This window comes from Pleurodeles waltl, chromosome 6 (genome assembly GCF_031143425.1).
Source record: "Pleurodeles waltl isolate 20211129_DDA chromosome 6, aPleWal1.hap1.20221129, whole genome shotgun sequence".
Classification (NCBI taxonomy): domain Eukaryota; kingdom Metazoa; phylum Chordata; class Amphibia; order Caudata; family Salamandridae; genus Pleurodeles; species Pleurodeles waltl.
In genome coordinates, this window is record NC_090445.1 from 489294638 (window position 1) to 489307264 (window position 12627).

Here is a 12627-nt window from a genome sequence, read left to right on the forward strand (position 1 = left end):
CCATTCCTATCCAAAAAGAATGTGTGCCAACATGAGAAGCATTCTGCCCCACACACTGCAAACCTTCCCTTAGAACTGCTAAAAGCTGATGTGCTGAGACCCTTTTTCCATCCTTATGCTGAAAAACCTCCCCGTAACCTCCCAGACCTCTTGCCCTGAACTGCATACCCAGCGAAACTGGGCATACCCCGCGACAGGATACGCAGTAAGCACCACCTGTGTTCCTCTATCCTGTTGGTCCATTTTGGAACTCCCAATGCATAATACCACACTGCTCATCCCGAACGTCACGTCACCCCACCTTAAACCCATCTTATATCCTGACCCCACCAATTCTGAAAAATGAAAGGCACCAAAAAACATCCAAGACATTAAGGTCCTAAATAGAAGACATTCCTCCTCATCATAACAGACTCCCTTAAGTGCTTGCAAAACCTCCTTTAGGAGGCCTAGTGACATAGGCTGCCGCGTGTTTCCTTTTTTCCCTTTTTCCTTGGTTCAACCCACCAGGATCCTTCGGCCCAGCTCCCCTGCTGTCGGTGAATAGCCCCACAACAGTTTCCCCATAAGGGCAATGCCCGCCAATTTCCCTGGTACTGTGATTCTAGATTGCCGTCTCTTCACCAACTCCATGATAAAACACTCTACGTCCCCCTGCCTGTCTTTGTCAGCTTCCCTCCTACACGCCCGACCCCCGAAACTCCTCCCACACCCAGACGTATGCTTGCTGTGTAGCAGACACCAAATAATTCACCAGCAGGTGCAGCATCCGCCGTTGCCTATGGTCCACAGAGCTGCCGGTATCAGTGTCCTGCACAGGGGCTCATCCACAACCAATCCATGGAATCTCTCCCACTGTGAACGAGACAAAGCATCCGCAATGTCATTGTTCACACCTGGAACATGTTTTGCCCTAAAATGTATGTCGCGGTGCAAGCATTCTAGTATGAAAACTCACAGCAGCTGCAGCACCTGTACATCCCACACCGATTAACAACCTGCATCACCTCCAAGTTGTCGACTCTGAACAGCACTTTGTTGTGCTCCAGTAGATTACCCCAAATGCACACTGCGACCACCAAGGGAAACAACTCAAGGAACACGATGATCCTACCCCCCCCCACCAAGCCGCCAGCCAATCCTCTGCACAGTATTGTCCCTGCCAATACAGACCGAAACCCTATGCACCTGCTGCATCAGAAAAACGTGCACATCCCATTGGCACACCTGCCACGTCTGAATGGGAATCCCGTTTAATTTTTCCAGAAAGACACACCACATCCGCATATCCTCCTTCACCCCCGCCCTGAGGCGCACATGATGAAGTGGTAGCCAGTGCCCTGACAAGGCCATGCCTAAACGCTTACAGAAAGTCCTCCTAGCTCGCACCACTCTACAAGCAAAGTTAAGGGTGCCAAGCAATACTTGAATGTCCTTGACTGTCACCTTATTCCATCGCACCATGTCCCTTACTGTCACAATCATAGTCGTCCGTTTTTCCTCTGTCAACCGAGCCACCATAGCCTCCATATCCAGTTTGATACCCAATAAGGTCAAGGCAGTGCTGGGCCCCACCATTTTCTTGGGGACCAGGGGCACAACCAGGTCCCCCATGATGTCCTGAAACTGATGTAGCACGACTACACACTGGTCCGAGCCCGTTGATGCCACAAAGAAAAAAATCATCTAAGTAATGTGTCACCTCTTTGTGCCCTATTATGGACGTAAATATCCATTGCAAACAAGTGCTTAAACACTCTAATAATGAACATGAAATCGAACATCCCATGGGGAGGGCTTTGTCCAAGTACCAACGTCCTTGAAATTGTATACCCAGAAGTTCAAAATTGTTAGGACTCACTGGCAGGAGCCGGAAGGCTGATTTTACATCTGTCTTTGCCATCAAGCACCAGCTCCCAGAGATTCCACCATAGCAATGGCCACGTCCACAGACGCATATGACACCTTTGTCATCTCCTCTGGAATGAAATTGTTAACAGAGGAACCCTCCGGCCAAGATAAATAATAAATCAGCCGGTATTGCCCAGGTTCTTTCTTGCGAACCACCACAATGGAGGAAACCATGAGATTCTCTAAGGACCAATCTGAAAAAGGACCCTCCATGCGCCCTTCCCCCACCTCCTTGTCCAGTTTTTGCTGCACAATCCCATCCTTCCCCTTTACTAACTTTGAGTTGTCAGCCCAACATCACTGTCTAGGTCCAGTGTAAGCCAATTCGAAACCCTCCAAAAAGCCTTCTAACAAAACCTGTGCTGCCCGTTCGTCGTCATAACGCTCCAACCAAAAATGCAGTTTGTCAATTTTAACCAGAGTATGAGCTTTTTCCCAACAAACCCTGCCCTCTTCTGGGCTTGCTGGGTCTCAGCCCTCCCTGGCTGCCCCCAAAGTAAGACTGACTCTGTCCTGAAGCCTGGGCTCCCTGGTTTCCCGAGGCATAACAGTGAATAAGCACATGCCTCCCGGAGCAAAGTGAACTTTTGTGCCGAAATTTGCAGTATTCACAGGTGCACAGATCCTTGTTGTAATCCCAGTATGCCCCTGACTTTGCTGACCCACTCCACACTGTTCCTGACCCACCTTTTGTGCTTCCACCAGCCCCACCCTGGATGGGACTCTCTCGAAAGGGGCGATAAGTTATGGGCAACCCGCTAGCCGTGAAAATGGTTTTGCCAAATTTTGAAGGGCCCATGGTATGCTGCCACAGGTTCGCGTCAATCTCCCCCCATTGTACTTCCGGATCGGCTGCTGTTCTTGCCTGAAACTCTTCATCGTACTGCACCCAGGCATAGCCCCCGTAATTTAGGTGTGCCTTGCGGATAACATCCCTATACTTGAAGAGCGCTACTGCCCTCTCGGGGAACCGTTCGCAATACACACTCACAAATATTAAGAAAGCAGCCGTCCAGTTCTCAATAGCAACTGGTACTTTCGGCTGCTCGGCCAATTCATACTCCTCCTCCTTGGAGCCCTCTTTGGACCTGACCTCCCTCTACTTAAAAGCTTTAACATGTCCACATATTCACCTTTCCAAATCTTTTCCTTTGTAGTCAACATAAGGTGTGCCCCTAGTGGCTTGGCCATACACATATAGGGCAAGTTTTTGGCCTTGTCACCTACTTTCTCCGTACCTGATTCTTCCTTAGTTTCCCCGACCTCCCCTGTGACTCCGGTACCCGTTGTCCCACCGCCGCTCTCCGGCCCGACCCTGACATCCATGACATATACCCCTTTACACAAACCCTCCTTCGCGCTATCCACCTTTGCCTCGACTGCCACCGATACCACATCATGGTGTGTAGAAATCACCTCCTTACCTGGCGCCAAGGATAGGGGCTGCTCCCGAGCCATCAGCTTTGCCATTTGTCCTCCTCCTTTGGTCTCGCTCACCACCTGTAACGACTGAGGCACAGGTGAAATGCCCCACCAGTCGTCCTCCTCATCCTCTCTCAACTCTCCCTCCTTGATACTTTCGTCCTCATAATCCAATTCATCCTCCTCTACCACTTCACCACACTCACGAGGCATGGCACCCCCGAAAAGCCCTTGCCTTTTTCTCACCAGTTGTTGTATATTGCACGCATTGGAAAGGCCATCCCTTCCAAGCTGCAAAGGCCAGGCCACTGGTTGTCAGGAGCCATGCCGCCGGTGGGCGCAAAACCCAGTCTGTCACGCGGCCCCCGAAGAGCAACCTTAGCCCTCGGTTCCTCGCCACCTGCATCCTTCTGTGATGCCATCCGGCAGGCTGCTCAGGGCCCTGCCTTCACTTCCTCCCAAGGTCTCCGGCCCACCACCGATCCGCCTGGGTCACATCGTGCTATCTTCTCGCCCTGCCAGGGAAGGGCCGATGTGCCGGTGAGCCCTGAGACTACACTCCTTCCGTCCCCCCGGCTGCGCCCCACAACCCAAGCGTCCCCGTCCTCCCCCCTCACCGGAGACACCCCCCTCCCCAAATTCTCCACATCCAACCCATCGCCCCCTGCCTCCGGGACCCAGCGCCTGCCATAAGTTCGCCTTGGGACACACACGTTCAAGGTGATTCCATCCTCCTCACCTTCTAGCCCCTCTTCATCCTCTTCGTCACTCCATTCAAAAATAGATCCCCATTTCTGAGGTGCAAAAACCCCCCTTCCACACCCTCTCGAAGTTGTGGCCCTCCCTCATCCCAGCAGGCCCCACCTCCCCCAGCTCCTCAACCACGTCATGACCTTCCCCCAGCTCCTCACCCATGTCATGCCTCCCCCACCCATGGTATTTGCTCCCCCTATCCCGGGAAGCACCTCGGCCCAAGGACACCTTCTCTCTCCCTTTTCCCCCCCACCTTGCCTCCTCCCCCCACGACCTCCCTCCCTTCCCCTTCTTTTTCCTGTGCCCTGTCGTACATCTCTTCCCTGGCCTCCTGCCCCGCCCTTCCCAATGTAAAACACCCTCCCCACACCACCCCTACTGCCCCAGGGGCCTCCAGATTGCCCCCTTTGGCCTGCAGTAATGCTTAGTGTGTCCGCGACAGTGAGATCATCCGAGACGGCGGGGAAGGGGTATGGTTGCCCCACCCCCCGTTCGCAACCGGGGTATTCCTTCCCCACCCCTTCCCTCCGCCGACCAACCTTACCGCCTTTCTTGGTGTCTGCACGCGGCACAGAGGTGAGCAGGCCACCATGGCCGTCGCTACACGGCTCGCCGCTCTTCGGGCCGGGCGCAGGTGTTCAACAACACCCTCGCGAACCAGGTTCAAGCGTCCGACCTCCTGGAGCAGCCACCATCCTCCTCAGGCCTGGAACAAAATCAGCAGCCGCCGACACCCACCGCGACCATGCACTCTCCAGGTAAGACTGGAGCCGAGTACAGCGCCTGCCTCCGCGATACGCACGCCGAAAACTCACTACTCACGTGCGAACAAAACCTGTTGTTTATTTTGTGAAAAAACCCGCAATGCTATGGAAAAGTTTTTATGTGAGGGTGGGAAAAACCCCCAACGCTCTGGAATTTTTCTTATGTGAAGGTGGAAAAAACTTTATGTCACCTAGTCGGCCACCGTGTCACCTTTCCCAAAATGGTGTTACCTCCATAAAATGGCTCCTCTATATACCTCTGCCCACAGCCCAAAAAGTGCCCAAACGGCGACCGTGGGCTGTACCACTTCCCCACTCCCCCCCGGTATCCCCTTGCTGGCCCTTGTAGGCCGCAATCATTGCATTTGTTGTCAGTCATGCAAGGTTGCAAATTGCCATTTCTAATTAACATCAGTAGGCGATTTGATTTAAGCCCCAGTGAATGGAAAGATTGCAAACGAGTTGTGTTAAGGTCCCATGGCAAATTGCATAGCCAAACCAGTCTATATGCACATTGAACATCATGGCTTGGGAATTGATATTAGTACATCAGGCCCTAAGCTTTTAGTGTTTCATTGTATTTTCTTTTTATGTGCTTAGGCATTCCTAAACGTTATCAGGAACAGAGAAACATTTGTTTTCGGTTTAAACCCCATTTTCTTTCTGCCCGTTGTTGCCTTTTACTGTGATCATGTTCTCCCTTTCTGTAGAATTAAATACACTGTGTAGCATGTCAGAGTTTGACACTGATATCCTTCTATTTCTAGAGGTCGCTTGACGTTACTGAGGATGAGTGCTTTTTATGGAAAGAAGAATATGAAAAATTAAAAGGTGAATGGGGTGAGTTAGCAGCCAAGCATGTGGAGCTGCAGAATGAGTTGCATATTCTACAGAGCAAACTTCAGGTAAGCTTAATGCAGATACCCTGTTTCTTGAGCACATCAGTTGCTTTCTAAAGATGTCTGAATTTGGGGCCAGATGTAAGTAGCTTTTTTGTGCTCACAAATGGCCTGATTCACAGAGTTTGGCCGTTTGCTACCACAAAAAAAGGCTTTTTGTATGTACAAACCCAATTTTGTGATTCAGTAACCTATTATTATGATTTGTTATTAGGAAGGGGCGTGTTAAGGGCCTTTGTGAATGTGAGTGCAAACATTTTATAAGAGCAAGCAGTGGTCCCATAGACCACTGCCTACTCTTAAAAAAATAAAAGAAAACTTAACAGACACCACCCCTGTGATTTTGGCCATTCCCAGAAGGTTGCAAATTGTGACCTACTTCATGAATATTGACGAGGTAGGTCCATTTGCAACCCAGTGGGAATCGTTAAATGTGTCTGAGACACATTATTACATCACTGTTTGCAAATTCCTAATTGCGAATCGCAAAGATCCACAATTAGGAAATTGCAAACACATTTCTTTGTACATCTGGCCCTTGGCTACTGTAGCTTGCCTTGCTAGTAGAAAACATACAGTATTTGCCAAAGGCACAATATTAATCCTGGAAATAAGGAATCGCTAAAAAACAGAAAGCAGTTCAACTGACTTTGTGTTCACCCCCAAACACTCAAACAGCTCGAAAACAATTGCCACATGCTCACAATTGATCCACACTTGCTCAAATAGATCCTCTGCCCTTGATCTTTTTATTTCCCACTGAATCCTCCTTGCATATACTTTGTAAATGACTGGATAATCCTGGGACCTGGGGTACAAGTAGGTACAGATGGCAGGAGCAGGCGAGGCATGAACAGGCAGAAGTGGGAGAGGATTGCCCGCTTTCCCTTGTCCCTGAATGGTCATTGAGTCCACTGTTCAATGCCAATCTCAGTGAGTGTTTAGATGAGGCAGGGTCCAGATACGGCATCTACAAAAATTCATGGAGGCTGCACTTAACACTTGTAAACCTGCTTTTGACACTTTGTCAGCAATACCTCATTTAAAAGTAAGGGGGTAACTAATCACAGTCCTTCATTCCCATGTGGTGCGCAGGTTAAAAAAAGTCACCATCTAATGCATGGCCTGTTTTGTGTACTTACTACTTGTAAAGGGCTCACATCCTTCACAACTGACAAGTTCTTACACATGACTACACCTCTTGTGTACGTAAAGCAGGTAAGATTTAATTCCATATCCTTCTCTCATAAGGCACATGTATGGCTTGAATCATTTATGTCAGGCAGGACCAAGGCAGTTCACAGTGGCAGTTTCCCCTTCTGTTCCAGACCCTCTCTTTGGGGTGTCAGCCCTGTTCCCACTGCTCTTCACAATATATGTTCAAGCGCTGGCTGATTTGCTAGGTCACACCCTAACTTAATACTGATGATACACAACTGATCATCAATCTGCATAATTCTATTACCGGCATCCAATTCATCATGAGGTCCATCTTGAACGGGATGGCACTCAAATACCTAAAACTGAATCTCACCAAATCATAAATTATTCCTATATTTCACAAGATCCCCTTCTGTGATGACTGTCTATCACCTTCAGAACTAGGGGCATGCCCTCAGCCAGTGACACTAGTGCGTGACCTTGGAATTAAACCAGATTTCAGTCTTAATCTGAATACTCAGATCTATAGCATCATAACGGTTTGATTGCTTCAATTTAAAGCTATTTGACGCATTATGTCTTTCTTACTTTACATCCAAATCACTATCATCATTGCCTTTTTGCAATCCACATAAGATTATGGCAACTCAACATATTATGGCCTACCCAAAAATATTTTGGATGACACAAAAGGTCCAAAACGTTCAACTGAGAACCATCTTCAACCTTAAACAAGCATTTGCAATGCAATGGGTCTCGCATTTCTCAGAGTTAGCGCTATTAGCAGTTGTAAACTCCCAACCGGACTTTTCTTGCCTTATTAAATGGAAAAAAAGAGCATGATTGCGCTGCTACAGTTTACTCGTAATGAAACCCATCGGCAAAAGTGCAATTATCTACGTAACCGGCAAAAGTGCAATTAACTATGGAACAGGGTCGATGTCATGAAAGCGCCTGACTTCTGCCCAGCGAGATCGTGCTGCGAAAAAAGAGAAGTAGTAGTCCACAAACCAGACCGAAAACAGCGAGCCTTGTATGTTTTCAGTACTTGGTCGCTGTGCTCGAGGAGGGCTAACCACCGGAAAAAGCATGACCTAAGCATGCCTTCCACTAATTAAAGCAAGCAGATTTTAAAAAGCAAGCCCACGAACCAATGAAAGACACTAACGTGACATGGACGGGGCTCTGAGCCCTTTTCTAACTACTACAGTGTCTCGCAAGCGATACGCATGTGCATGCTAGCGCAGGCTCGACCCTAAAAATTGACTACATCTCATTCCATCAGCTACATTGACTTCAAGCGTTATGCACCTACTAGATTACTACTGTGTGATTCCTTTACTAAATATTCCAAATGATGAAAAATATATTTCGGATCAAAGTTGCAGCCCGTTGATGCAAACTCTCTTTGGAAAGCTACATTCTGCCAAACTTTCTCATGTTTAAGAAAGCCATAAAACCAAGAGAGATTCCTTTTGGAGTGTCCGCTGCAATAAAAAAAATGCAAAAAGAAGACTGCATACATCTTCGCACACAAGATGCATAGAGCTGGCTTTTCGTTTAACTTAAACCAGAAACTTGCAGAACTACTTTTTCATAAATCACACAGAGGCGTGCACAGTGTATACAAAGTCACTCACATAAAACGTGCATATATGAATTCATAGTACCAACCTTCCAGAGCTGCTGGTGTCTGTCAACAACACATTCCCTTAGAAAAATATGTAAACAAGGCACACATGACTTAGCGTGTAGAGGTGCTAGTGTCTGTCAACAACACATTCCCATATAAAAATAAGTACACAAGACACACCTGACCTAGCGTGTAGATCGCCCTGAGGTGTATCCACCCTCTGCAGTTCCTCTGCAGGTCTGAATTAGGCCAAGTTAGTACATCGCTATTGGATTCTGCATCATCAGCCAAGAATTCATTACCATATGCCCCGCAGGCTGACACATACCTCAGAACACCGCCTACTCTTAGAGTACCTGCTCAACAGTCGAAACAACTCTCAGCATTAGAATATCTGCCATCAATTTTCCGAGTAGAGGTTGAATAGTAACCAAAAATAGTAATACAATGACAGTGTGCTCGAGGAGGGCAGGGGAGGGTTTGGGGCATTAAAAGAGACTGGTCTAAACTGACTGACGTTCGGATGTACCCCAAACCTTAAAGAACAAGGTGAAACAATATCAAGAGGTGTGCATCGGCAACAAATACATTAGCACTGTAACCTTGAAAATGGTTGCAGAAAATAGTGAAAAATATAATGATGGAACTACGTTCTTTTTGGTTTGGTGTTTGTTCCTGGATGCCATATACCTTTATATCTTGCACAATGTCACCAGGGTTGTGAACTGTTTAAGGTGACTGAGCATGTTAGCCTGGTTTGTAGTCATGAATGCATAGGGATAGGTTTAGGAGGACTATAGCCCCTGGATGTCCTGTATGTGCGGTCATCTTTAGATCATCCATGGCAGACATGATCACAGCCTCTGTTGAAAAGCTTGGCCTGAATAATGCACAGACAGGCAGAGAAAATTGTTGGTCTCTACAAAACTTTGGAGCTGTTTCATGCCTACTGTCTACAAGAGCTTGGTCACAAAAAGGAGTATAGGCCTTAAGTTGGCTGGATTTCTGGGGTCGAACCTAGCTTCAGAATGGAACGTATGATTACAGTTTTAGACTGTACAAGCCTAATCAGATTTTAAGAGGTATGGATTATAGATGTGATCTTTGGCTCTGTTGTAGAATGTTAAGCTATTAGGAATGTATATAGACATTGGGCCTTATTACGACCCTGGTGGTCTAATGACATGTGCAGAGGCCCCCCTGGCCAGCCCCATTGCAATATTCACTGTCTGCTGGTGCACCGTATGCAGTAAAGCATTGCCTGCCAGCTCTATTACGAGCTGGAGACAATGCTGTAGGTAGGCCGTTTCCCGCTGGCCCAGCTAGCAGAAACTGACTTTCCATCCGATGGGCCAGCGGGAAACTCCTAATGGGCCTGGCGAGGAGGCTGTCACACTGCAGCAAACTACCCGCTGGGACTTCGACATACAGGCTTTTCCATCTGCCAAAGTCATAATAAGGCCCATTGTAGGGGAACTCAGGAGGTTTACTGACTTGGGTTAGATAGATGTCTTCCATCTGAAAGGGAGGAATGCATTCAGATAGTGGTGTGGGATTATCTGCCTTTATGTCACCTTTTTGAAGGATCACTGGCTGTACTTGGAAATTGTTGATAAAATTCTCCAAAAGCTTTCTATTTTTTCTGTAAAGTGATTAGAAAGGGAGTCCACCTGATCCTGAAAGTTCTATTATCTCTATCAGTGAAAACTGAGGAATTAACAAGACATTTGATAATTTGGAATACATTTGGTGGGTTGTTATGGGCATGAATGATTTTGTGAATAAAATGGCTTTTTTCTTTCTGACTGGGTTGTTATACTTACACATTTCTCTTAAATAGCTGGTTTGATCGTAATTGTTTCATTAATATCCTCAAAGTTTCTATAACAGTTTTTCTTCATTTTTAAGGTCGTCTAAGGACTTCGAGTTCTTCAGGAATTTGGATTTAATCGTTTTTTGTTTTTAGTGGTGCAAACAACTAGGCAAAGTTGTTGTTCAGTTCTAACAGAATGAATGATATATGTTCTATAGACTGGGATTTGTTTAATTTATTGTGGAGGGAATTATTGAGATATTCCTTGGAGACTGCCTTCCAGTTGCCTTTAGCAATGCTAGTAGTTTGCCTATATTGTGGGGCTGTTTTTTGATTTGATAAGAAAGTAATTGGATGGTGGTTTGTCCAGGACTGTATGACCAAAATTGTCTTGCCACTTAACAGATTTCGTCATTGCCTTTCTACCAATGATATTCAATAACCCTCAACGAAGCTACCATACCACAACACTACTTGAAATGTCGTGCCTACGTGACAGTCAAAGAGAGTTTAAAAAAAATGTATTTGAGTAAATGCCTGTAAAGTTTATATTCCTAACATCTGAAAGATGTAGATGTCAGTCTGTATTATTGTATAACTATGAAGCGTGGTCTATGTCCTCTCATTGTACTCATATTTTTTTCCATTCCACACTTCAGTGGGTAGAATCCCAAGACCTGCAGCTCCGGAAGTTCCAGTCTCGTCTGCAGTGCTTTGAGAGGGAGCGTGCAGATCTGCAATCTCAAATCGAAGTCTTGGAGAAGGACAATAATCTAAAAAGGGAACAGCTGAACTCCATCGCAGGTACTGCACTCTTGAAATACCACACCATTTTCATTACAGTTCCCTGGGGCATGAACATGTTTTCCATTTCCAAAGGCTGGGGAAAATGTTTCCAAATTGGCAAAATCTTAAGAGGCTGTTTTGCTCACAACATCAAGAGGCTGAAGTGGATGTTTAGTGGTCAGTGGGGTCCTACTTTAGTGTTCATTTGGTGATAACCAAAAAAAACATACCCTTTCTCACCTATTTTTATACGAAAGCCACCATAGAGGCTTTCCAGTTTGAAGACATAGGTACATTCTAATAAAATGACATATTTCCAGCGTAGGGCAACAGTGATTCTTTTCTGTAAACATCAACCGAGCACTGCATTTTCTGTAACAATTCCACAATCTCCATCACAATACATAGCCTTTATTTTTAAGCCCATACATTTCACCCGTAGATCATAAAACAAAATCAGATTTTGGTCTGCATACTTGTAAGCTTCCATCTTTTTTTTCAAGCTCAAAAATCAGCAAATAACAGGATTGCATTCAAAGACATACCTTGTTTAAGCATATAGTTCTGAGTCAAAGTAAAGCAACTCACAAAACATTTCACCAGGTTTCCTGAAATATGTTACCTTGAAGACAATCTTGGGAAGAAATGTTTTACATTTAAGTGAAATATCATGTGTGGCTTCTTTGAGTGAGCGTATCCACTTGTGCAATTTAGAAGACGCACATGTCTTTCTCCCTTATTACTGAAGCACCTTACCACCCAAATAAAATATTTGGAAAGGTGAACACCCCCAGGCCACCAATCATATACAAACTTGGTCATCCTCGTATGATTGACAATCGCTGAGCTTTGCCTCAGTCAAGATGCAGGAGTACTCTGACAGATCTTCCTCTTCACCAGGATGAAGATGTGCTTGATCAAGTCAACATAGTGTTCAGTGACAAAATTAAGAAATTTAGCTAAGAGAACCAGAGAACAAGAGGTGCCTAAAAAGAGAGAATATCGAGCCATTTGTAGACTGAAGTGAGGGACTGCAGGCCTACAGAAATCCCAATTCTATTTTGATAGGGTAAAGTGTTAAAAATGAGCTCACAGCAGACGTTCTATTCACAAAATAATTATAGTGATTGAATTGAACACTCTAAATTAAAGCTGCATATGATGAGTGTAATGATGTATGGCTATATCACTCTCCTGCAAAACTGTAGCAAGAGGTTCCATCTCTGTATGTGAATAAATAGGGTGAAAGTGATGTTTTAAAAACAGCCACAGACACCAAGGCACCTTGACTTCGCTCATCTTCAGTGCCGTCATTGTGTTCATAGAGGCAGAATGATCATATTCCATAAATATTGAAGTGTGACTTTACCCCTTTATCTTAAGAAGAAATACGATTTTTGCTGAGAGAGAAAGATAGGCTCTCTTGCCAGCATTACTTGCAGACACTGCACTTGCTACAACAAGGGTTTTTGTTGCACTTTCTGA

At 45.9% G+C, this 12627-nt stretch overlaps 1 protein-coding gene across 4 annotated transcripts in view; it reads left to right on the forward strand.

Moving 5' to 3' along the window:
* TRAF3IP3 (TRAF3 interacting protein 3) overlaps positions 1–12627 on the forward strand; it is a 229544-nt gene that overhangs the window by 135073 nt on the left and 81844 nt on the right. For all 4 annotated transcript variants that reach the window (XM_069238632.1, XM_069238634.1, XM_069238631.1 and 1 more), the window contains 2 exons: positions 5618–5755; positions 11016–11160. In XM_069238632.1, the coding sequence (XP_069094733.1) occupies positions 5618–5755; positions 11016–11160 (283 nt within the window). The remainder of the gene's footprint in view (positions 1–5617; positions 5756–11015; positions 11161–12627) is intronic.